Source organism: Rhinolophus hipposideros (genome assembly GCF_964194185.1).
Source record: "Rhinolophus hipposideros genome assembly, chromosome: 1".
Taxonomy (NCBI): domain Eukaryota; kingdom Metazoa; phylum Chordata; class Mammalia; order Chiroptera; family Rhinolophidae; genus Rhinolophus; species Rhinolophus hipposideros.
Window position 1 is genome coordinate 58,963,230 of NC_138047.1, and position 27,347 is coordinate 58,990,576.

The window sequence follows — 27,347 nt, forward strand, 5'->3', positions numbered from 1 at the left end:
TCCATTTCAATACCATTATCCCTGCCTTCATGCCATGTTCCTCGTGGTGATCCTACATGCCATCCATTAATCCCTGTGTAAATAAACAACTGTTGTCATTGTTTTCTGTTGGAATTCTGACTGACACACGAACCATATGAGCCCAGGCCTTGCCCCTCTTCTTACAGTAGTTTTCTTATCTATAAAACAAGATTAATAATGGTACCTACATTATGGAATGTGTGTTAGAATTAAATGAGAGGAAATCTTGGCACATAAGCACTCATTAAAAGTTAACATTTAGCACTATTTTTCCATGACATGGTGACATTTTCTGTGAAGCATGATTAAATAAATAGCACCATGGAAGATTATCTTGTTGGACTTTGTTTAATCACCTAAATTCCAAAACCATATTGGTTACACACCTGCCTTGAACCAAGAGCCAGGAGGGAAAATAAAGATACAATGTTAGATAAAGATAGCCTGCAATGACCTCAAACACTACAATATAAAGTAGTAAGTGCAAAAATAGAAATAGTTTAAAAACTGTTATGGGAATTCAAATGAGAAACAGAAAATTCCCAAGATGATGCTGTAGAAAATTCCCCAAAATAGTTCTGGTGGAAGCCTAGAAATAATCAAGTACAGGTGAAAGAAGACTGTGTTCTCCTGAGGGTATGTCTCCAAGAAAAATAAAAACCAGAAGATTATGAATGCACGGAGAAGATAGGAATACTGGTAATTCTATTGGAATTTTTGGAGTGGGTTAGTGATAGGTACATAGAAAACTGAGGGGAGTGGAAAGTCAAGGCAATTAACCTCTTAAAAAATGAAGAATTGTTGGAGAAAGGAAGTGATTTCATATCTGAGGGTATAAATACTTTGACCTTGCTGATTCAATGGCTCAGCTGTGGCTAATGTTTAAATGGTACTAAAATTGTAAACACTGTATGATCACTTAACCTAAAACTATGATTTTGCTCTACTGGGGGGAGAGAAGAAAAGTTAAAGCAATTTTTTGAAGTTAAAAGTTAAAAAATTAAGAAATATCAGTATTAATGTTATTTAGAAACAGCTAAAAGAGTCAAATGAGGTTCTTCTGAGAAACAAGTATCATGATTAGGGAGGAATGAAGGGAAAACTATATTTCTTGATATGCATTGAAGATAGTATTTGAGTCTTAAAAGATATATGAATACATTATTGAATACAAATAAATTGTAAATATGAACTTAAACATAAATATATTGCACAAAAGGGGTCACCTAAAAGGGGGAGGTAAGAGTGGCTCTGGAATGGCAGTTTGGCATCAGAGTTTGGGCAGTCTAGAATACCAAAGATGTTGCACTTCAGAACACCAACTAGCTAATAAAACAAGGAGAAACATATTCAGATTTCTGTTTCAGAGAGGAAATTCTGTGACACTTTTGCAGATGGCTGGAGTGAATGGTGTCAGGGAGAGTAATTATGATAGATCAGCAGAGAAATGATGAGATTTGAAGTAAGATGTTGGCAATGGTCATAAAAATGAAAAGCATGGTTTGAGATAGATCTTAAAGGTAAAATCAAGAGGATTTGGTGATTGATTAGATATGGGAAATGAAAGAAAAATCAAAGTTAATACAGAAGCTTCTACACTTTGACAGTAAAGCTATTTGCTGTTGCAGGAAGCATAATTAAAAGTGGATTTATAGAACGATGATACAGTTTTGCAAACTAAGATGCCTGGATTACATCCAGTTAGAATGATGCAGTAGACTATAACACATACAATGTTGAAGATCAAGGGAAACCTCAAGGACAGAGCCAAAGGTTTTGAGAAAAACTATCCACACGAGTCTGAAGTTCATGAAGGAGTAAAAACTGATACTTAAAGCCATGAAACTAAATAAGATACATGGTAAGTGAATATAGATAAAGAAAAGATGAGGATTTAGCCTTGAAGAACTCCAAAACCTCATATCAGAAAGAAGAGAGAAGCCAGTAAAGATTGGTGAAGCAGAAGAAAATCTTGGCAATATGTGATGTCACTAAAGCCAGATGAAAAATAAACAAAAACAAACAAACAAACAAAAACTCAAGAAAGAGGAAGGTGAACAATTATGTCAAGTGCTGCAGGAAGTTCAAGTAAAATAAAATAAAAAATGAGAATTCACCATGGGATTTGGCAAGATGGAATAGTAGACACGAGAGACGTCTATTTAGCAGAGTGGTCCAGGAAAAAGACTGTAATGGCTAAAGAGATCATGAGGATTATAAAGAGCAGCAGAAACTTGAAACTATAACTAGCTGCTTCTTTTTCAAACAGCAGCTATTATACCATGTTTATATGTCAATAGTGATGATCTTACAGAAAGTAAAAAACAAAGCAAAAACAATCAATGATTCAACAGTAACAAGAGAGGAAATGTGGTACAAGAAGAGGTTGGCCTTGAGAAGCCTGGGTGTTCCAGCTCTTATAAATAGGATAGAAGGAAGAACATTGGTTCACATGAAGATGCACAGGAAGATTTAATGGGAGGAAAGTGAGGTGGTCCTGATCTGACTGCTTCTATTTTCAGAGAGAAATCATTGAGTGTGAGACAGGTATTGTTAAAGTTGGAGGAGAGAAGATATGAAAAAAACTGAGAGTGTAGGAGAGAGGAAGAGCATATCATATACAATTATTATGCAAGAACTATGAATCCAATTGAGCTTATGGTTATTAATATTAATAATCATCATAGTTTTCTTTTACTCTAATCAAACTTGGTTGTCGCTATGCAAAAACAGAATAAAAGGAAAGTTGGGCTGAAACAGTGTTGGAACTTTTTCAATGAGTGTAACAGCAGGATGTGTGCAAGGAATTTGAAGGGGTAGTAAGCAAGTGAGCAATTGTGATGCTTCACTATGGAATCAAAGCTGGATAAAGAGGAAAGCGTATATATAAAGCAAGTTATATGAACAGCGACATGTGATGGTTTAATGGACGAGCAGCTCCAAAGATCTGAAAGGGTTGTTGAGTTAAGGCTTCCAGCGTTTGTGAGCTAAGAAAATAGGAGATGGATGTCATAGACTGGTATGCTTAAAGACAAGATTTGGGGATTGTGTAGTTAAAGAAAGAGTAGATATTCATTGCAGAAAATTGAGAAAATATAACTCGATAGAAAAATATATATACTATGGGCATGTACATTTGTGTGGATGGGTGTGTTTCTGAAGTTATTACTTTCCATTATCTATTACTGTACCAATGACATAGATTTAATTATTTTTACCTTCCATCTAATAGTGCAAGTTCTGTTGTTTATTTCTCCTTTTCAAAATTATCTTAAGAGACATTAACCATTTATTCTTCAAGGTAAAATTTTAAGTAATCGAAAATACCCCATTGGTATTTACTTAGAATTTCAGTACATTTATAGTAATAACTTTCCTTCAGCAATTTAGTCTCTTTTTTAGTTTTTAAATATTGCTTTAGAAAAGTTTTTTACAAAAAATATTTGGAGGAATGTTATCATTAAAAAAAAAATAATGCAAATGAAGAATGCATGCACAACAGCTAATAGGTATTGCTAATGTAAAGACAAGCTATTATTTTTTACATAGATATTTTGTATTGGATCAACTTATTGAGCTGTTTTAGAAGTTTTTCACTTAGCTGTTTTAGATTTTCTAAATATATTATCAATTTGTATACAAATATGTTAGTTTTTTCTCCTTTCCAGTATGTAGAGTTTATATATACTTTTAACATTATTTTTATTTGCTAAAGGTTCCAGAATATTTTGGGTATTTACAGTGAGACCAGATATTTCTAAATTATTCTTAACCTCACTGGTAATGCAAAAAAAGCCATTTCAAATGTGCCATCGCATATAAAGTGAGAGAGAAAAAAATAAAGTCAATGATTCCCCTCAGAAATCACATCTCCAACCATTGCAAAATGAACATGTGAACCAGCTACATGCAAAACTCTTAGTTCTTTATGGTAAATAACTACAGATTGCAAAAATGGCCCCAGTTCTGCACTTTGTCTTTTTCCTTGCCCCTTTGCAGTGACGCTTTGCTCCTCCCATTAAGAGAAGTCACTTTCCCCACCTTGAATTACCTTGAATTTGGGCTGGTCTGTGACTTGCTTTGGCCAACAGGATGTGGAAGTAAAAGTGTTGTTTCTGAGCCTAGGCCTCCAATGGGAAAGACAAAAATAATTGTCATATTTGTCTTAAACGTAATGCTCAGAATTCTGTGAGTAGGGAAAATTTATGTGTCGAAATGCAGTTGAGTAAGAGAAGACAGAATTTTAAACATAATTATCAGTATAAAAAAACTTCAGAAAATAACTTGTTTCAGAGAAATTTATACTGACAGACCTTTGAAATGTTAGAGAACAATTGTTTGTCAGAATTTAGACTCCATTTGCAAAATGATTTCTCTACTGAAATAAAATAAAAACTCCCTAAAATTACCGATTCATAAAAGCACTGCAGAGTTTTACAACTCTAGGAGATAAGAATTCTTGCTTTATTTGTCTCCATCGAGGAGCATGCTGACAGTCTCAGAGGACAAGAACTTAGCTTGTTTGACAGCTCTCATTCCCTGAAATGGTTGTTTCAGTTTCAGTGCAGTGACATACTGCTTAGTACGCCTTTTTTTTTTTTTTAAGTGTTTTTTCACTGTTGAAAAAAATCCCATTTTGATGTATCAGGTTTATGTCTCCTCGTTAATGTTTGGCAAGAAAAATCAGGCAACACATGTAGTCAACTCCTAACAAGTTTATGATTTTGTATTTTAATCCACTTCTGGGAAAAGAGAAGCAGCCAAAGATTGAAATGATATATTAATGGTCTAAATTGTACTTTAATTTATCTTTTACCAACACATGAGAAGTAATGAGGACCTAAGTAAGCGTTCCATAAGTCTTTTCAACTGACATTGGTCTCACACTTGAGGTCACAGACGATCTCAGTAAAAATCTCAGATTTCACATACTCCTTGGCGGCCGAACCCCTGTTTCGGTATCAGGAATACTTGTATCTTGATATTTATCAATAACTTGTTCTTGTGGGGGTTTGTTGTTGTTGTTGTTGTTCATACTTAAACAAAAACTAGTGTTTTATGCTTAGGTTGCAAATAAACATAGATCGATGTTCAGAGTTTCAAATGAATAGCTTTTGATTTACTGAAATACTTGTGTTGGTTATACCTTGACTTGTCTAGAGAGGATTAAAGGGCCTTATCTAAGAACAATGACTATTTTGGCAGTTTTCCTTTTGCAAACATAACATCATCATTTAAAAGACCCCTTAAATACATAAAGTATGGTTTTCATGCGTCTTTTGGGAAATTTACTGCGATAAAAAATGTTATTAAAATGAAAAAGACCATGTATTGTATGATTCCATTTATATGAAAAATCCAGAAAAGGCAACTCTATAGAGACAAAAAGTAGATTAGTGGTTACTTGGAGCTGGGGATGGGAATAGGAATGAATCAAATGGGCACAAGGGATCTTTTCAGGGTGACGAAAATATTCTAAAACTGGATTGTGCTGCACTGCTCTGCAAACTTACTAAAAATCACACTTAAAACTTTGGGGTGAATAATGTTATATAAACTATACCTCAGTGAAGCTGTTATAGTTAAAGAAAAAGAAAGTTATTAGAGAAACTTGAAACAATTATTTCTAACATTTTCCAATTCCTTTAGAAACAGTGGAGGGCTCCAAATAAGAAAGCTTTCAATTATTAAAATATGTAACAATCAGGCTGAAATAAATATAATTCTTCAAAACGCTGTCCTAATATATTCTGCACATTCTGGATGCCAGAATCATGACTTTCTTGTCAATTAGGTCCATCCTGTATAATACTTGGAAGAATTGTTTGAATTTTCACTTCAAAATACATCCAAAGTTTCAACTGAGAATGACTAAACTTAACAAAGGAATAAATACTATGTACTGCAACCTAAACATAAGTATACACACCTAAGCAATGGAATTTTGATACGATTATTCCGTTTCCTTATCTCTAAGGAACTGATAAAACTCTTAACACTGTATAAATACAATAGTAATGGTAATAATAAAAAAGTTTTAAGTAATAGATAATATTTACTGAGTGTCTACCATGTGCCAGGCATTGTTAGTTGCTTAGCAAAAATAGTATTATTTAATTCACACAGGAACCCTGAGAGGCAGTTGTGATGCCCATTTTATAATAGAGGAAACTAAATCTTAAAAAGGGCAATTAACTTATCAGCATCACAAACGAAGCAGGTGGCAGGGCCAGCATTTGGACCCAGGGCTGTATGGACATTGTGTGGTGGTAATAGACAGGGTCTTCATGGAAGGGTCTGGGCATGAGTGTGGGTGCCCCACTCTCAAGTTGCTTGTCCTTGAGGGGGTTACTCACACTCTCAATGCTTTGAGTTCCTGCATTTATAAAATGAGGCAAATAATGCTGTCTAGCCATTATCCATTTCTGAGAAACATAAGATAATGAATGTAAATAAATCTAATGGTTTGCTCAGGACATAGCGGCTTAATAAATGATGGCTAGTTGAATTATTAGTAGGAGTAACTACTATTCACTTTGGAGGAAAATAGATATTTTATAAATGAATACATGAAGTTGATAAGTCAAAAGTATTAGTTAACTTCATTCTAAATCTTGGACAATTTGTATAACAAAAATTACATAAGAGTCAGGAAGATTTTGACCAGCTGGCGAGTGCTTTACAACGACCTCTCACCTCTTCTGTCTCATTATTTTTTTCTCCTAAGCCTACACTGTGCTTTTACAATGAGGTACTTCTAAAATTAAATGTTGAGTTTTAATTTCTTGACAATTTATCACCAGTTACTATGCGTCAGTAATTCTAATCAATTTTTTAAAACTAATCTCATGAAGCATGTTGTTCATTTGGAAGATTTTTCATTATAGCAAATATTCTTCTTACTTCACTAAAAAGACTTTTAAAATATACTTTTACACATATGTAGCCATACTTGGAAAGACATGAGCGAAGTCATTTTCATTTGCTCTGTATAGATTTGTGTGAAAGCAGCTCCTTGTGATTATCTTCTCTAGTTTTAAAACTGTAGAAATTTTAATTAGCCATTTTGTTTCTTTTGAAAATAAAAGAAATCATAGATACGATGATCAGTAGAATTCCCATTGAGAAAGAAAGAGTATTTGCATGTTCCTTACAAATTGAGTATATGGGGCAGAAAGTAAGGCCCTGACAGTATCTGAAAGTGAACTGAGCGGTTTCATGCAAGGCAAAAGAAAGAGTTTATTCTTGAGAGAGAGAGTGTGTGTGTGTGTGTGTGTTTGTGAAAAGTCTTTAATTTTTTTTAATTAAAATTTATTGGGGGGACAATGATTAGTAAAATTACATAGATTTCAAGGATACAATTCTGTAATACATCATCTATATATTGCATTGTATGTTCACCACCTAGAGTCAGTTCTCTTTCCATCACCACAAGAACGTTTTCCCACAAGAACATTGAAAAGTGAACATGTTTAGATATTTGAATAACGTGAAAACTGAGCATTCAACTTTGTGTTTTTAATTCTTTAAATCTATATTAATTCTATAGCATTTAAGTGTTTATTCTATTTGATCTAGAACTTGATGAGAAAGTAAATTTACCACAGTGATGATGACTCGTCTATCCTTATACCTCTATCAATTTTTGCTTTACATATTTTAAGGCTATATGGTCAAAAGTTGCAATTGTTATATCTTTCTGTGAATTGAATCTTTTATCAATATCTAGTTACTCTTCATCTCTAGTAATGCTTTGCCTTAAAATCCATTTTGATTAATGTTAATATACTATACAGCTTTTTTTACATATATATAGTCTTTGATCATTTAACTTTCAACCTTACGTTTTGTATCATAATTTTTGTATCCACTGTAATAACCATTGCCCTTTAACTTAAACATTTGGTCATTTACATTTATTGTAATTACTGAATTATTTCAATTCATTACTATCTGTGTTGGTTTGCTAGGGCTGCCATAACAAAATGCCACAGACTGGGTGTCTTAAATAACAGAAATGTATTTTCTCACAGTTCTCAAGGCTAGAAGTCCAAGATAAATCAAGGTGTCAGCAGATTTGGTTTGTTCTGAAGCCTTTCTCCTTGGCTTGCAGATGGCCCCTTCTTACTGTGTCCTCACATCTTTTTTCCCCTGTGCACATAACTCCCTAATATCTCTCTGTGTGTCCAAATTTCCTGTTCTTAGAATGTCAGATTGGATTAGGGACTACACTAATTGACTCATTTTAACTTAATTACCTCTTTAAAGACCCTTAGTCTAAGTTCTAAGTGTATTCTCTGAAGTAGTGGGGGCGTCAGGGTTTCAACATGTGGATTCTGGGAGAATACAATTCAGTTCATAACATTATCATTACATTTTAGTGTAATTTATTTGTGCTGCTCTTCCATATTTTTTCTTTTTTTTTGCCTTTTGTTTTACTAATTGATCACTTTTTCATTTTATTTTTTCCCTCCAATATTTTAAAGGTCATATATACTATTTCCTATTTGTTGATGGTAATCCTAGATTTATACATGCATATTTATCAAATTCTAAAATTATATAATACTCGTATATTGATAGCTGCCCTCATTCTAAAAAAAGACATTCCCACACTAACTCTGATCACTGCCTCCAAACACATATTTATTGAATAAACTTTAGACATACTGTTCATTTTTATTACAAAAGAAATTATTATTATTTTATACAGTTCAATATTGTATTTACTAATTTATTTGATTGCCATTCTATTCTTTATCTCAGACTTTGCAGCTGGAATCACTTTCTTTTACCTGAAGTACATCATGCAGAATTTCTTTGAGTAAGAGTCTGTTATTAACTAAATCTCTCCTATTTTTGGTCTAAACATTTCTGTGTTTTGCTCACTAGAAAGATGTGGATGTGTAACTATGGAAAGAATCTTCTTTTCTCTGGACACATCAAAGATATTTGGTCATCATTTATGATTTCTCAACTATATGTGGAGGCAGTAAGTCCTGTTAGTCTCTCTACCTGTGGGCTGGATTCTGTTTCCTGCCACCCCCACCGCACAAGGTCTTAAAACCCTTGCTTAAATTCCCCTGGGTTGGAAAATGCCTACAGGACAAAGATGGCTTTAGGACTCTGCTTTCCTTTCTGGGTTTCTGCTTTCCCTTAGGTTTTGGACTCTGAGTGCTCTTCATTTTCTTGCCAAAGCATAAATGCCTGTACAAGTTGCTTTTTAGATTATATCCAGACTTTTTATTTGTTTTCAGCAGGAAGGTCAGTCACAATGTCTGATAGGCTATTCTGCTGGAAAAATAAGGCTGGCTCATCTTTCATTTAAAAGGGGAAAGAGAGAGAGTCAGGAAGAGAGAGAGAGAGAGAGAGAGAGAGGAGATTTTTATTTTTTTCTGTTGAGTTCCATTTTAAAAGTAGAGGACTTATGTTTTTAAAAGTAGAGGACTTATGTTGGACCTTTTTTTTCCCCTTTCTCTATCCTTGCATGACTTGCCTCACAACATCAGGTGCAGCCTTAATGGAATAAAGCTTCCAAACACCTTTAGGACTCCATATGAAGTATTGATAGCTATAGCTTATAGTCTTGTTTGAGCAGGGAAGGGACAACAATGCTAGCTCTTGGTTTAGTAGTGTAAGCATCTCAAGAAGTCTCTTTGACTTACTATCCATTTAGAATTTGTGCTATAAAAGCTAAAAAATAAGTGACTAAAATTAAATAAGTGACTAAAATTATAGAGCAATCTATGTAAAGTTATGTGGGGGAAATGAGGAGGACTAGGATTGAATCTATATAAGGTTGAGTACAGGAATAACAATGAATGCTCGTTCCTCCAGCCATATCTTTGGGAAATATTACTAATCCATCATAACACTTAAGGCAAAAACATGTCTCAGAGTCTTTCTCGGCACAGTACTCTCATTACCTGATGCCAAACAACCAGAGAAAGCAAGAAGATGATGCTTATCAACAGAATAACAACTAATTCTAAATAGTATGTCTGTTCTTCCATTTTTCTATTCAGATATTGTTAGTAATGTGTTTTCTCAGGTCAGCAAGGAAAATAATTCTTTGAGTTCTCTGACTTCACCTTTTTGGAAGCTCTATTATCTAAGGTAACCCATATCAGTGTTTCCTGTATTGACTACACAAAGTCCCAATAAGTAACATCCAGTAGTTGCTAAGAGGAAAAGGATGGTTGTTCACAGATTCTGCCTTTGATCTAGATTTAGAAATAAATACATTAAGAGCTTTTCCAATTACAGTAGGTTTTTTTGTTTTTTGTTTTTTTTCTTTTTTTCCTCCTAGAACTTGAGATCGATGTCTATTAGCTTGATAGGGAAAAGACTGTAACTCATCCATTTGTGTTACCTTCTGTCCACTTTAGGGCCTTAGTACCAGCTGTTCCCTTTGCCTGATAGGCTCCTATTCTAGACCTTTACATGGTTTACTTCTTCTCATCCTTTCAGTCTTTGCTTAAGTGTGAACTCCTCAAGGTCTTTTCTAATTACCAAAAGTAGCCTTCATCTTCAACAACCCTCTAGACAACCTTCTTCCTTATGTGCTTTATGACACTTACCACTCACTGGAAGTATTTTTTTTTTCTTTTCATGTCTATTGTCTGCCTTCCATCACCAGAACATAAGTTCTGAGAGATTAGGACCTCTACTGTCTTATTTATCACTGTATCCTTGGCACCTATCACAGTGTCTGACATGTAACGTGTGTTCAATGACATTTGTGAAGGAATTACTATCAATGAGAACTATGTACTTCCTGTATAATTTTGACCTATGGAATTAATTTTGTAAAGCAATTTTAATTTGTAAAGAGATTTCAATTTCATAGAAACGTTTTGTTTGTTTGTTTGTTTGTTTACTCTTATGGTACTGAGAAAAAGGTACCCAATTTATATCTCTATAACAGAAAATACATAGGAGTTCAAATTAAAAAAAAAAAAGAATGTAGGGATTAGAAGGACAAACCCATGAGCCTGGTTTTTAATCTGAGTGTTTCCATTTACTAGCTATAAGACTTTGAGGTACTTGAGGTGAATGAGGTACTCACCCTGTCTGTTCCTTAGGTTTTTGTGTTTTGTTGTTGTTGTTTTTAATCTGAAAATGATGACAAAGAGAAGACAATAGGATTGGGGAGAGAAGTAAATAAATTATGTATTACAAACACTTAAAACAATACCTGACCTCTAAGAGTTATTATTTATATTGTTATATAAAACTACTGTAAATGTACATTTTTTCCATGCTCAGTTAACTTTTCACAAATCTCTTCATCAGGAGGAAATAGTAGTCCCTACCTCATAGAATCATTGTAAGGTTGAAACATAAAACAGGATAGGATCTGGCACATGTAACACTCAATAACTGTAGCTTGGATTAGCATATACAATTTACTCAAATTACTTTTATTCATTTACTCTCTTCATTCTCTATTTTTTGTTGTACCAGTCCGTGATCTTTATTCGTGACAGAAATTCTCATGGGCAGGAGGTGTCAGGATACATTGACTATGCCCATAGGCTAAAGACTGAAGATTTTGAAGTTTACTTTAATGGAAAAAGAAGACTTCTTCCAAAACCCACAGATTTGAGGTAAATTGTACATATTTCTCACACTTTTGTTAAGAGAACAAGCTCCTCAGAGGGAGGGATAAAGGATTTTTATGTTATGTTCTACACTGTGCCTAGAATGTTAATGCTAATGTAGTAGGAATGTGGTAGTAGTGGTTTGAATAAAAAATAGATAAATTTTAAAACAGGGAATCAACATAGATACATTTTTTTCTATTAACAGCTTGAGGAAGGGCTCTCTTCAGAGTTGAGATAAGTAAGTTCCCAGTGACATTCGTTTTAAGTGATAAGTAGAGCCTAAAAATTGCTAACCTCATTAGGCTCTTGCACCACTTGGGACTCAGTCTGTCTAGATGCCACAAGAGCAGTCTATCTACTACATTCTCCTCCCACTTTCTTTGGCCACCCACCAAAATGCAGGCCTCTGGCTAGCTTACCTTCATGGAACTCCTCACTGGCCTATTCTGATATTCCTTCGACTCATCATTTTTTTTACTATTGACACCTACCTACCCTTTCCTCTGGAGCCCTGATCCCATCACACAGGAACTACTCTACATTGTCAATCTATTCATAGATCCCATTCTACTGCCTCCTTCTAAATAGCTCTCAAGCTAAATTTCTTATAGAAGTTTACTATATTTCACTTACTATGGAATACCTGATCAGTAGCAGCATTCTGCTTTAACTCTCCACTGCTGTATGCAACTAATTATTTGACCCTTGTAACAACACTCTATCCTCTGACATCCCTGCCATCTTCTATCCATCCTTATTATCTAAAGACTCCCTAACTCATCACCACTTGCATGGACTTACCCCTTTTCCTATCTAACCTAGACGCTGGCCTATCATTTAACTTCTCTTGCCATAGTCCCCATGGCACGTCTTTTTGTGCTTTGATTATATCTGTCCTGCTAACCCCCCAAAGTGGATTGATCCAGACACCTCTAGCCTGACTCTGTAGTTGGACCTCTGAGCACTGCTTGAGGGAGATTTCAGGACATTTTAAAAAGGCGTGGGTGGCTGCTACTAATAATTTATGGTCTCCAAACTCAGCTGGAGTGGCCCTCAACCACCCACTTCTGTGCTTTTTCTCAACTCTTAATTTCACCATCCTCCCTGAAACTAGTCTAAAGCTTCACCACTCTCAAAACCATTGTTCTCAACTGCTGACCCTGACTCCTCTCTATATATGATTTGCCTCACATTTCACAGAGAAGGTTGGGTCTAAACAGAAACTACCACCTGACCTGTCTGTCTCTCTGTCAACCAAAATTGACTTCCTTGTAAACCAGTGCTCCCTTCAGAGTGCCCTTCTGATTGTTTCCAGTCAGAATTTGATTCTATTGGCCTCTGAGACTGCCTTCTACATTCAGAGCATGTCTGCCTGCTCTGGAGTCTGGGCAACCACCATGCCATCTTGACCATCCACCCACCAATTTGCTGCAAACTTGTACACATGCCTCCCACACAGCAAGGCATAGGCTTCCCCAAGAACCATGAGGGAATATTTGCCTTAAAAGTGCGTCAGGCTTTTCTGGTGACATTTCTGAAAGAAAGTAGGTCTCACCCCAGGTGGCTGCCCTCTACTTTTAGAAACAGGATGTTTTTCTTTGAAAAAAAAATCATTCTTACTAAGTGAAATATTCCTTTATGCATGTACTCTCACATTTTTCCAGCTTCAGAGACAAAAGAACTTCTTGTGTTGTTGAGAGCTAATTTATTCAACTTGTTTTTGATGTGTTCTATTCCTCTTTCCACTGAAGCTGTACTTCATCTATTGTTTCCTCTTTTTTATATTATAGATTCTCAAACTGACCCTCTCGACTGGCTTCTTTATTTTGCCTCTAAACACGCAGAATCTATTTCTATATCAAAGAAAGGAAATCCTCTTTGTACTCCAACCATCGCCCTACCTCTTTTACTTTCCAGCTAAACTCCTCTCGAAATAACACGTATCTCCAATTCGCACTTCTCATGTAGTCGCTCACTCATGGTAATTAGTTCTCTGCCACCATTATTCAAATGAAACAACTCCTGCTAAAATCACAAGTGACTGCCCATTTCAAAATCCTATGGATTATTTTCAGTTCTCATCTTACTTGTAACTTCTCTACATTATTTGATCATGCTGATTAATCTTTTCTTCTCAAAACTATTCAAATACTCTAACCTTTTATTTTCAGAATCCCTAATTGAACTCTTCCCTTGTTTATTTCATACCTGTGGCTATCCACCAGAGTTCATCCTTGGTCTTCTTTTCTTACCATATACATTTCCCTGGGTGATTTGATCATTTCTCTGAAGTGGAGCTGTCTTCACAACTACAATCCCAGTACAGATCTTTCTTCTTTATCTCTGACTTATCCTGCTGCTCACTTTAGAGAACCTCTTGGTATCCCATTAGCACCTACGGCTTAATTTTCAAAATTAAACTTATTTTAATCTCTGAAGCCTGCTGTGCCTTTTGTAGAGACAGGGGTGTCTTTGCAAATGGCACCACCCGTGCAACCCAAGGCAAAATCCAGATGTTAACCTAGACCTCTTCCTCTTCATCACCACCCCTATAACTAATAATTTACTAAAAATACTAAATTCTATTGCTTTAACAGTTTTGTTTATACGAAAGCATATACAAGCTATGTCATTTCACCTGTTAACACTTCAGTATGAATCTTTATCTAATAATATTTTAAAAGAAAACATCATGACTTTGTCATACCTAACAAAATAATTCCTTAATATCATTTATTTTGATTACCTAGTTAGTCTTTATTCATATTTCATTGATTGTCTTGAAGCAATCATTTGACAGTTGGTTTAACCAAATCAAAATCCAAACAATATTGTTTTCTTATTCTATCTTTCACAATTCTTTTAATTTACAATAGTTGCCCTTTTTCTTTTCATATTTTATGCTGTTGATGTGTTGGAGAAACCAGGTCATTTGTCCTAAGAAATGTCTCATATTCTAAATGTGGCTGATCATTCCCCTGCTATTGTTTGTTGCACCCACTTCTATCCTTCTTTGTCCTGTCAACTGGCTTGATGAAATTCAAGGTCATTTTTTTTTTTAGGTAAAAATTTTTAATATGTGAAGCTCTTTGAGCTTCATCAGTGGGTCAGATGGTGTGAGTCTGATCGCTCCATTATAAAGTTCCCATCAACTTTTACCCAATGGTTTTAGCATACAATAATGGAGGCTACCTAAATATTTTTACTGAAAGTTGCATAATAGTGATTTTCAAATTCTATTAGTCATTCTGTATTTTTTAGCTAGATTCTTACATAGAGAATAACTTTTCCTCATTACTTATTTGGTTACCCTGAAATAGAATTCAATTTATGAAGAAAGACAAAATAAAAATATTTGATTATTTTTCCTCAGTTTATGAAAAAACTGCAAAGCCAAAAACACAAGACTATACAGATAATACCCAATTGTTTTCAAAATGCTTATACCAATTTATACTCCCCAGAAGTACTATATAAGTGCTCTAGTTAACCCTCCTCTTCACCAACACATCATATTAACAAACTGTTATTTCCACTGTAGTGAGTTATAAATGATCTCTCATTGTGGTTTTAATTTCCATTTCCATCATTAGTAATGATTTTGGGCATCTTTTATTAGTTGTTCAGATTTCCTTTCTGTGAAGTGTCTATTAAGACTTTTCCTTGGCTTTATTTATTCTTCCTTATACATTGTAGGAATTATTTTTATTTTTATTTTTGGATATTGATTAATCCTTTGCCTCTTATATGTATTGAAAACTACCTTCTTCCAATATGTAAGTCTCTTTTCACTTCCTTTACAATGACTTTTGATGGTCAGAAATCACACATTTTGATATTGTCAGATTAATGCATTTTATTAATCTTTTTCTCTGAGGTTTGCATTTTTTATGTTTTGTTTAACAAATCCCTACCTTGCAGAAGGTCATAGTGATATTGTTCTATAGACTATTATAGTTTTGCTTTTTATTTTATATCTTTAAACTACCTGAGTTTAATATTGTACGTGGTGGTTAGGTAAGAGTAGACTTTTTGATTTTGTTTTCCCATGTGACTAATAATTTGTCCTAGCAACATTTATTGAAAGGTCCACCAACTCCTCTTGCACGTCTGCAACACCATTTATGTCATAACTTAAGTTTTCTATGTGTTGGTTTGTTTCTGGGCTCACTCTTTTGTTTTGTTGATTCTCCTTGAAATAACAGAATCTTGCTCATTTGTTATATTTTCATAATAATTCTTGATATAACAAAAGGCAATTTCTTCACCTTATTTTTCTTCTTCAGGAGTATCTGTGCTATCTTTGCCCTTTACTCTTTTATATAAATTTTAGCATCAACTTGTAAAGTTCACCCACAAAAAAGTTATAATTTTGATTGGAATTCCTTTCAAGTTATAACCAATGTACAATTAACTGACATCTTTATAATATTAAGTCTTCCATTTATTTATTTAAATTATTTATGCCTTCTTTAATATATTTTAATCATATTTTATGATTTTCTCAATTAGAGAGTTTTTTCATTTTGGATTTTTTTTCTCCTCAGTGGCAGATAATATTTTACCTTTTAAACAAAATTAGTTCTATTCCAATGATCCCACTAGATAATTTTCACCACATGAGTTTAAGCCATCTATCAGAATCAAACTTCAGATTTTTCATTCAAGAGATTTCATGCCAATAAATGACTTAAAAACGGTTTTTAAAGGAAAAAATATCTTTGGTATACATAGTTCCATACCTTAGTTCAATTTGAAACTAAAACAAAGATTTTAAAATTTCATAAGGTCTCTTTCTATTTACTTTCCTTTTGACATGCTGTTTTCTTCTGTGTAGGAAGGGACGTTAGTTCTCTGATTTGAATCCTGTATTGTATTTTTACTGTGGAAAATATAAATATCAAAAGACTGCCACAACTGCTATAATATGCAACAGTAGAAAGGGCCCTGAGTCCTTGATTATCTTTTTAGTTCAGACTCCATCTTGACCGTGTGTTTAAGAGTCAATACCTTCCTCTCAGCATACTTTTGAATAACATAATAACATGTTAAAGTTTACCAAGTTCCTTTATACTTCTCTATAACAACTACATGAAATAGTTTCAACAAGCGTTATTCTTACCATCTGAGAAAGGAAAAAAATAGAGAAAACCAGTTGCAAACTGACGATGAGTAAAAACAAGTTCTTAGGCATTACAATTCACTGCTCACCTCCAGAACACTATCCTGTGTTTAAAAGCTTTTGTATCTTGAAGAAAATTGAACTATATAGAATCCTTGAGTTATATCCTGTCCCACATTTAGCTGCTTAAATATTCATATATATTGTTGAACAAAGATCTAAGATATATCTACCTGTGGAACTCTAGTCATCCCTCAAATAGAATGGTGAGGAGGAAATAAAAAGTTCTTTTTGTGTTTATCTTTGGACAGTCCATGAAATATTCATACCTTTGACTGAGGAATGCCCATAAATCCTAAAGCTTTGAGAGGTATTATTGTCAAATTCCCCTCACAATTTCATTGTCTGTTTTATTAAAATGTTTAATATGCCAAACCTCTGAAGTTAGAATTTTTAAGTTGTGCTTATCCTGTATCCTGTGCTAAAGTGCATTTTCATGAAAACATCTGTTAACATATTGGTAGGTTCCCAAGTTTTTTTGTTTTGTTTTGTTTTGTTTTAAAAAGGAGTGAGTCAGTGTTTCTGCGAGTAGTATATAAAATATTGCTTATTTTAAAGTTATTAATGTTATTCCACATCTAAATATGATGACTAATTATTAGAATATCAGTTGTCTCTTCAACAGATATTTGCTGAATTTGAGAGAGGAGGGAATGCTTTGGGTGAAAAAGGATGCTGATTGAGGGAGACTTCCCACAACACCTAGCTCCTTGGTATTCAGAGTGTGGTCCATGAACCAGTAGCTCTGACATCACTTGAGATTGTTGATATGATTCTTGATATAAAGAAAGGCAATTATTGTAAGAAGTGAAACATCTCAAACTCTATCCCAAGCGGTGAATCAGAATTAGCATTTTTAACACGATCTCCAAATTTTCGATATGCTTAATTAAGTGTGAGAAACTTACTCTAGACCTGTGCTGTCCAGTAAGGTAGCCACCAGCCCCATATGGCTATTGGGCACCTTAAATGTGACTAACCCTGAGTTAGGGTGTATGATAAGTGTAAAATACACACCTGATTTTGAAGACGTCAGGGAAAATATAAAATATCTTATTAAGAAATTCACATTAATTACATGTTAAAAATATGTTGGATATGTTAGGTTAAATTAGATACACAATTAAAATATTCACCTATTTTCACTTTTTTTAATGTCACTATTAGAAAATTCAAAATGACATATGAGTATATGGCTCACATTCTCCTTTGTCTCTCTCTCTCATATATATATATATATATATATATATATATATATATATATATATATATATATATATATATAATATATATTATACATATATATGAGATTTGTTCTGGTCTATGTGTCCCCAACCCAGAGGTTCAATCCCATCCCAATCTTTAGGACCAGTACTGATCTTAGATAGGCATGATGTAACAAGCTATAGATTAGAGATCACCAGTTTGTAGTGTCTGGCTGCAGACATGTTTTATTTGGCCTGCACAATGTATTTAACATTTTTTCAATGTTTGAGAAACAGGAAATGTTATATAAACATTTTGGATTTGCAGATTCTCTCAAAAATTAATAAAGTCTTCCCACATGGGCCTTCATTCTCTCATCCCAACCATGATCTAAAATTAAATTGCTGCTGCTTCTTGAGATGGAGTGTGATCTCACAAGATGAACACGGACGTGACCACTCACACATACCAGCTGCTGCACCATCACCCTTGAGCCACTCGTTTATAGTACCTTTCAAATTCTTCTAGGCATTTGAGTTTGTGACTTCTGGTCTAAATGACTGTCTTAGATTTTAGAAGTCCTATTTACCATTAGCACAACAGCGATTTCCTTTGCTCAACCACTCTGGGTGGGTTTAATTTAATCTCTTAGGCTCTGTCAGGTTGCTCCATTACCACTGTGCTTAACAAAGCTGGACGAGGTCAGAGTCTGAGATGATTATCATGGTGATAAAAATTAACTGAACACTTCCATTGCACAAGGCACTGTAAATAATTTATGTACATCATTTCACTTACTCTTTACCACAGCCTTATGGGATCTTTTACACATTTTGACAAGATGTATCATAGAAGTGTTAATTGGCTTAACCAAAGTTACACACAGACATATTTGCACTCACAACTAGAAATCTAGAGCCAAATAAAGATCTGTGGAACTCCAAATGCCACTTTTTTTTTTTTAATCAATATGTGATTCTACTTTAGGAGTTTGTCATAAAAAGATATCATTTTCCCCTTTGGTCTTATACCCATGTTCTAGTCATTGTCAGGAGATATGTATATACACACACACACACATATACACGTGTGCGTGTATGTATATATATATGTATATATATATATATATATATATACACGCACACGTGTATCTGACTTTACAAGACCTTATTTGGGATTGTTTTTCAGAATTTTAAGCAATCCTGCTGTCCATAGTTAAGACTGGGGAATTTCAGCCATCCTGTACCCACCCTTGCCACTTCCTCCTTTCATTGAGCTTGACAGAAAACAGCCCTTTGTACTTAACCAGGCTTTTATTTTCAGTCACTATGAGTAAGAATTACAGTGTCCCACAGCTTTGTGTGTGAAAGAGCTCTAACGGAACTAAAAGTGGCCTTTAATTGTGGCTTCAGCCTTAAAGTCTTTAGGGAAAAATTGGCCCTGACTTGTTGAACCTCAGTTATGTCCCAGAATACTTTTAGAATCTATTCATATCCTCTGTACTGTGGTTCACATAATTTTTGTAATATTTACTTGGAATTCTTTGACAAATAAATTTAACTTTCCGATACTTATCTTATTCAGTTTCCGTTTATCCCAAGCTAAACATTATGTACTATCTTCCATGGATACCTCAAGAATGGAGACGCAGGTCCCAAAAGCTGTATTCAGATGGACCTCCTCTTGCCTGTCTATAAAATCCAATATACTAGAACTAATAGCACCTACTGAATTCCTACTGGAATATCTATCTGCACTATATCCATGATAGAATTTCATCCAGGCACTATTTGGCTCATTGCTTTAAAATATGTCAGAATCCCAGAACAATCACCTGGTAGTCTTTTTAATTGCCTAGAATGTGTTTTCCTGAAGATTATGTCACTGGGTAAACCTTAAGTGAATAATTAGAGATCTGAGACAACCTCTAATTTATTGGCAACATTTACTGTGGTTAAGATAGAATTATTCTTTACACAAGATTTTTTTCCAACAAATAAAAAAAAATGGTAAAATACACATAACATGAAATTTACCATGTTAACAATTTTTAAGTGTTCTGTTCAGTGGCATTGAAGTTGTGCAATTTTCCAACTTTTTTGGAAAAACTCAAAGAATAGTACAGAAATACCAATATACTTACAACTTAGATTAAACAATTGTTAACATTTTTCCAAATTTTCTTTAACTCTCTAAAGTATGTTGATGTGTGTGTGTGTGTGTGTGTGTGTGTGAGTGCCACATCTTCTTTATCCATTTATTCATCAATGGACACTTGGGTTTCTTCCATATCTTGGATGCTGGAAATGATGCTGCAATGAACATAAGGATCCATGTATCTTTTTGAATTACTGTTTTCATATTCTTCAGACAAATACCCAGAAGAGGACTTGCTGGATCATATGGCAATTCTATTCTTAATTTTTTTTTAAGAACCTCTGTACTGTTTTCCATTGTATCTGAACCAATTTACAATATCACCAACAGTGTACAAGGGTTCCTTTAAGAAAGGATATGTAGCAAATTAACCAGATATTCAGAGTTTTTCATCTAATTTTCTAAGTTAGAAGAAAGGATGTATTTGTTATAACAAAATTTAAATAGAGTTAAAGTTATAATGTAGAGCTAGCAGGTATCATAGACAACTTCCCATGTGCAAATAAATGTGCCAAAATTGCTCAAAACCATTTTCCTAAAGTAATTGCCATTTAATTTCCCACACCATCCCATAAAATGCCAAACTCATCATTTCCATTAAAAATTAATTTTGTTGTATGTATCAAGAAGAAACTTGAAGACATCAAATAAATGTCTCCACCTTCCTACAACTTCCCTGTCTCAGCTATATGGTGACCATCTAATTTGGGTTAATAAAATAAATAGGGATGCACCATGACTATCTTTATGCAGGTACCGTATCTGTGGCCACCACAGAATCAAAAATGTGAAGTAACATGATACTTTAGGGAACGCGTCTTGCTCTCTGGGGTAGCAAATAATATCGTTCCAATTCTTAGAATATATAGTCAATACATTCCAGGTAGATTCTGTTCAGAAGTCCAATGTTCATAACCTCAAGAACACTAGAAATCTAATGATGACTGGCAGTCTAGAAATTTAAGGATGCTTGAATGTAAATTTCACAAATTAGAAGAGTAATGACTTCTAACAGTAATGCATCTACCCTAAAGATTAAGACTAAAGGGTCTGCAACAGAAGTAGACTAGGTGCTAAATCTCCTAATCCCTAGTCCAGATATTTTTAACATTCCAGCATCCTGTGTATTTATCTATTTGTACATGACTGGAGTCTCTTTATTTTGCTTTACTTTAAAAAAATGACACTATTAAAATATTATTTTTAAAACCATACTAGATTGGCCCAGGTGTTAAGTAAAAACTAGTTCACTTTTTCTAATTAATTGCTATAATGACATATTATTTAAGATATTTTCTCTTGACTATGGCTGAGTTAACATGCAAAGAAGAGTGGGAATAAAACATGGACTAAATCTGTATCTGTCTGCAATACTTCCTATGGGAAAAATGTGGTACCATTCTGGAATTGAACTTAAGATATATTAACTGTTCTCTTCCTATCCTGATTTTTATTTGTCCTGGAAATTCTACCTTCCTTGTTATTAAAATCATCTCAAACTTCAAGAGTGGAGATTAGCATTCAGTAACTTAGAATTCTACTTAAACACCTAATATTTTTTTCTTAAGATTCAAAACAATCAAAATCTTCTAGTATGAAGAAAAAAACAGTTCCCATCAACTTTTCCTGTCTTGTTTCCTGTGTCTACTCACCTCTCCACATGCCTAATGATTGAATTACATACAAAGAACTACTCACTGTTTCCTAAATAAATAATGCTCTTTCATGACTGTCTACCAGAAGTACCTGTACCGACATTCTCCACTCAGTGAACCATTCCCTGAGGACACAATTCAAGTGTGACCTACTTTTTCAGAACTCTTTATTCCTGCACAGAGTTTACCAATATGATTCCATATAATTTTGTCCACCTCTTTTCCTTTACATCAGTTAAACATGATGTTATCATGTTTACTGTGAGTCCCTCAACACAGGAACAACCGTGGTATTGGAGGTTTGGGGTGCCAAATACCTGTAGCCCTATGTTCTCAGGGCTATGACTGACAAAGAACTAACACAAAAGCCCAATGAGCATTCTTTCATCACAAAGTTATTGAACACCTTCAGTATTCAATGTTCAAGTTCTGGGAACTGAGGGCACAGCATTTACCAGAATAATGAAGCCTTTTCTCATGGGATTTATAATCCAGTAGTAGGAGACAGAAAATAAACAACAAAAAAAACTATCATCTATCTATCTATCTATCTATCTATCTATCTATCTATCTATCTATCATCTATCTTCTAAATATATACAAATGTATGTATTATATAATGAATACTATATACTATAATACCTAATATATTGTATGTTATATCTATTTATATATATGTTAAGCAGTTCAGCCTCTGTATATTTGTAGGAAGATAAGTGCTATGGAGAAAATTAAGCAGAGAAAGGGGATTTCTGGTTGCCATTTTAAATTAATTTGGTCATGGATGACCTCAGTGCACTGTTAAGCGGACCTTTGACAGAGAACTGAAGGAAGTGAGCCCTGAAGAGAGCAGGCAGGAGGGCTTGTAAGCGGAGGCCAGGGCCAGAAGGCCCTGAGGCAGTCTGTGTGAGGAGCAGCGGGGAGGCCAGGGTGGCTGCAGCGGTGTGGCCGAGGAAGCAGGTGTGGTAATAAGGTCAGAGAGGTAACAGGAGCCAGATCGTTGGCCTCATAGGTCATTGTAAGGACTTCAGTTTTTGTTTTGTTTTTGTTTTTGTTTTTTTCTGAGTAAAATGGGAAGCCACTGGGGAGTTCGTAGCAGTGGAGTGATGTGATGTGAATTAAATTTTTACATGATCATGCTGTCTACAGAACTGAGTGAAAACTATGGAGAGAGCAAAGATAGAAGCAGGGAAAAGAACAGGCTATTGGAATCAAAGTATCAGCTTTCTCAATGGCAGTCCCATAATTCTAAGCACTGGGTTTTATGATAAAATTGTCTAATCTGTGGTTCTCAGGCGTCAGCATGTTTCTGAATGAACTGACGGCCTGTTAGAACCAGATTTTGGGGCCCCAGTCTCAGAGTTTTTAACTTAGTAGAGTTGAGATGAGGCCTGAGAATTTGTATTTCTGTCCAAGTCCCGAGCCATGTGGTGCTGTTGGTCCAGGGACAACACTTTAAGAACCACGGGTCCATGGGGTGACCGGTTAGCTCAGTTGGTTAGAGCACAGTGCTAGTAACACTAAGGTTGCCGGTTCGATCCCCATATGGGCCACTGCGAACTGCATCCTCCTTAAAACAACAACAAAAAAAAAACACATTGGTCCAGGAGGATACCTCTGCGTCCTTCTGTCGACACAAGATATCAGGGCTGCCTGAGAGAAAGCTGGCTCTCAGTGCTGGTTCTGAGAACTCTTCCTCAACTTGTGATAGGCCTATAACCCTATCTCACTAACCAGCTACCTACTGACTTTCAGTGCATTGACTCTACCTCTGGGAACACAGGGCCCAAAGTGATCAGGTGACCTCTTTAAATCAGTTACCTCGCCCATGGAACTGTGGAAATGTGAGGGAATATGTTTCTGTTTTTAAAATATTTGTACCGCTGGTGTCTACCTAAGGCCTGGCATGTGGCAGGGACTGATTAAATATCTATTACATGAATACATTGAATGAAACGAGAGAGTTTTATGAAGGAAAACTTTAATGCAATTTTGGAAGATTTCAGAAATGTAGTATTTGCTTAAAATATTTAACTTAAAAAAACATTTTAGCATTGTGGAAGACTATTCAAATAAAAGAGAAAGGGTGTGTATTACTTTTATGTACAGCTGATATTTATTCTTTAATAACACAATAATATTGAGTTTGTACTGAATATTAATAGCATAGCAATTCTATCAAAAGATTGTTCTATTATATTTATATTATCTTATTATATTACATTCTAAGTCTGGACATTTGCCATTGACCTCCAAAATTTGTTTTGGTGGTAGGACAGAATTTTCACTAGATTTCAAACTGCGAGATAACATTAGAACCTTTTCATGAGTTCTCCAGACCAAAGTCCATCTTACCACATGAAGTAGAAGTTAGAGAATAATTAAAACCTAGTATAGTCCGGATTTCATTGTTTTCATAAATATCCAGGAGAATAGTATGTGTGATATGTGCAGAGTCTCTGAATTTCCTTGTGGTTTTAGTAGGAATGATTTTCTTCATATTATCAAAATCTCATTTGTTTCTAGTTTGTTACATAAAAGAATTGCTTCGGGCAGTAAGTTGGGACACAAGAGCTTATGCTTAAACTTTAGAACTTCAACTGCTAAATTACTTATAATATTAAATTCATTTCATTTTTACTAATTGATGTAATTGAATGAAACAAGGCAAGACCAGTTTCTTCAAGCAATATATTATTTCATTTTCTCATATTACAAAATGTTTGTCATATAAAAGAATTTCAAAACTAGAACAACAATTTGAAGAATTGAATTGATCTTAAAGATCTTGATGTAAAGAAAACAATCTGTGTGTTATTTTCTATTTTCCCTATGCCTATGTTTAGGAGTAAAAAAAAAAAGCCATTTTAAAAGAACTAAATAATTAAGTTCAATTTGATCATATCTCAATTTGTATCTATGGACAAACTTGAGAAAGAATGAAACAGAAAACCTTGATTTGATTATGTCTTACCCTTGTCTATTTCTATAAGAAGATCCAGAAACATACAAAGGTTTTACACCTAGTCCTAACCACAGTAACTGAAGTAGTCGAACCTAACTACAGCTTTCCTGAACATTTGAATTCAGGAATGATTAACATAATTCATTGATTGTGTGACTTTCCCACATTAGCAGATTTGATATTATTTAGGTATGGAAACAGCAGTACAATATATCTATTCAAGCTTTTACACACGCTCGTGTGTGCACACACACACACATACACATACAAATATAGTAAAGACTTATTAATACATTAATATTCTGAGTCATTTATGTTGAATCACCCGTTAACTTATAAATGCACAACAGAAGGGAAGTTAACTTGTCAGTGTCATGGATCTCAAATTGCCATACCAATATTTTTATGCTTTTAACAATGCAGCATGTTTATTTTCTATCAATATTTATATTTGAGTTTTACTTATTTTTTTACATATAATTTTTTAAGAAAGCATGTGAACCATATAAGCCCTCAAGTAGTGTAATTCTGATTCATAAACACAACTTGCAATCCGGTAACAAGTGTATGCACCTCTGTGCCAAAATGAAATGGAATGGAATAATGGCACTTTCTTAAGTAATTTAGCTTCTTTAGTCATAATCCAGAATGCCACCTCTCATTTCCCTCTTCTGCTTTCAAATAAAGAAAGCAATAAGCAAGTCCAACCTGAAAAGGCAAGTCATTAGGAATGCCACCATGACTTCTTATTAGTTCCCATAATTTCTATTCATTATCATCCATCTGAGTGGAAGTCTGCGATATCAAACGTTTAGGATTTTATTGTTTAAATTGTAGAGTATGTTGGGTACCTAAGTACTTTGACTACGATGCACTGTCCAGAAATCACAGAAAATGAACAAGGAAAGGGAAGGGGAGGAGATGGGAGAGGAGAAAGAGAGAGGGGAAGGGGAGGGGAGAGGAGAGGGGGGGAAAGAAAGGAAAGGGAGGAAAGGAAGGGGAGGGGGAAGAGAAGAAAGGAAAGGAAGGGAAGGAAGAGAAGAGAGGGGAGGAGGGGGGAGGACGGGAAAGGAAGGAGAGGAAAGGAGAGGAAATGGGGGGAAAGAGAAAGAAAAAGAGAAAGGGAAGGAAGAAGTAAGGCAGTCAGGCAGGGAGGGAGGGAGGGAAGAAAGAAGAGAGGGAGGAAGAGCTTGAAGTTTGTTGAAATCTCTCAAAATTGGGAACTGTTCTCCTTGGATATTTTCATTTCATGTGTGAAGACATGAAATAAGTCCATTAAACAAGAATTATTGCTTTGGTTCTGGAATTCATGTTGAGTGAAGCCATTTTAAAGGCATTTGTGTGAAATACTCTGTGGAAATTGGTTAATCAACCTTTAGTAGCTAACAACGAAATTAGAAAGCTCTCCCAATTTGCTGGAAAAGTCTGTTTTCTTTATTTTCTGAAAACATACCTCATGTTCTTCATAAATCTAGGCCTTGTCCCCACTAGTTTTCAAAAAATACATATGATTTGCAGGATGCAGAACCGAAAAATGATGTTTTGTGTTTTTCTATAGTCACGTTCTCTTGAATACTCCCTTTAAAATAAAGTATGTAGCAATGAGAACTGTCACAAAGAGATTTCAGTCACTGTTTCTCTGAAAGCCATACAGGATTAGCCCATAGTTTAAACTTGTATAAAGATGAAAATGAGCTATTTAGCTCATCTGGGAAGCAGCTGTGCAGAACTGTGGAAGGCAGTGGTAAGGAAAACCACTATTAGGGAAACAAAGCAACAGAAAAATGGTGAAAGGGGTAAAGGAATAAGAAATTAGAATCCATTCAAACAAAACTTACTTGGATGAATGAGGAAGAAAGTCTTTTTCCTGCCAACTCAGTAAATGTTTAATCTGGAAAAGCATGCTTCCACATCTGGCTTATGTTTAATTTTGTAAATATTACTTCTTTACTTTTTTATTTTATTTTTGATGTAAATTTTGGTTTATTAACAAAAATAAAATAAAAATCAGTGGAGAGGTATGGTATTAACATCACAAATGCTAAATGTTTCAAATAAAATATTCAAAATACAAAATATTATCTCCTCTCTAACATGTGCTGATAAAAATCTCTAAAGAAAAAATTGAAAATATTGAAAATAATAAACATTTATTGTTTGAATGAGTTACATCATATATTAAATACTATAAAAAGAAAATTCTCCAAATGACTAGAGGAATACTTATTTTGGGATACTTGCAATACAGCATGATTTTCAAAGTGGGTATAATAATTCAATTAAAAGGATAAAAGGAAGTAAAAATGATTCACTTATGTTTATTTGCTTGAGGGCAGTATTGTAATGTCTGTATCCAGGAATGAACTAGTTCCAAACCGAATTATCCCTTAATTTTCTAAGGAACTACGCTGAGGGAACCTTCCACTCTTCCAGTCAGCCACACAAATTAACATGTGGCTTCCTAAGGCTCTCTGGCCCTTCTTTCCAGAGCCTGCAAAAGTCAGATCATGTGTAAGTAAGTCCACAGAAGGAAGATAAGTAGAATAAACTGGAAT

At 34.5% G+C, this 27,347-nt stretch overlaps 1 protein-coding gene across 1 annotated transcript in view; it reads left to right on the forward strand.

The window, feature by feature from the left end:
• Positions 1–27,347, forward strand: part of CFAP299 (cilia and flagella associated protein 299) — a 543,118-nt gene that overhangs the window by 463,101 nt on the left and 52,670 nt on the right. The window contains exon 4 of the mRNA XM_081049078.1: positions 11,488–11,630. Coding sequence (XP_080905204.1) covers positions 11,488–11,630 — 143 coding nt within the window. The remainder of the gene's footprint in view (positions 1–11,487; positions 11,631–27,347) is intronic.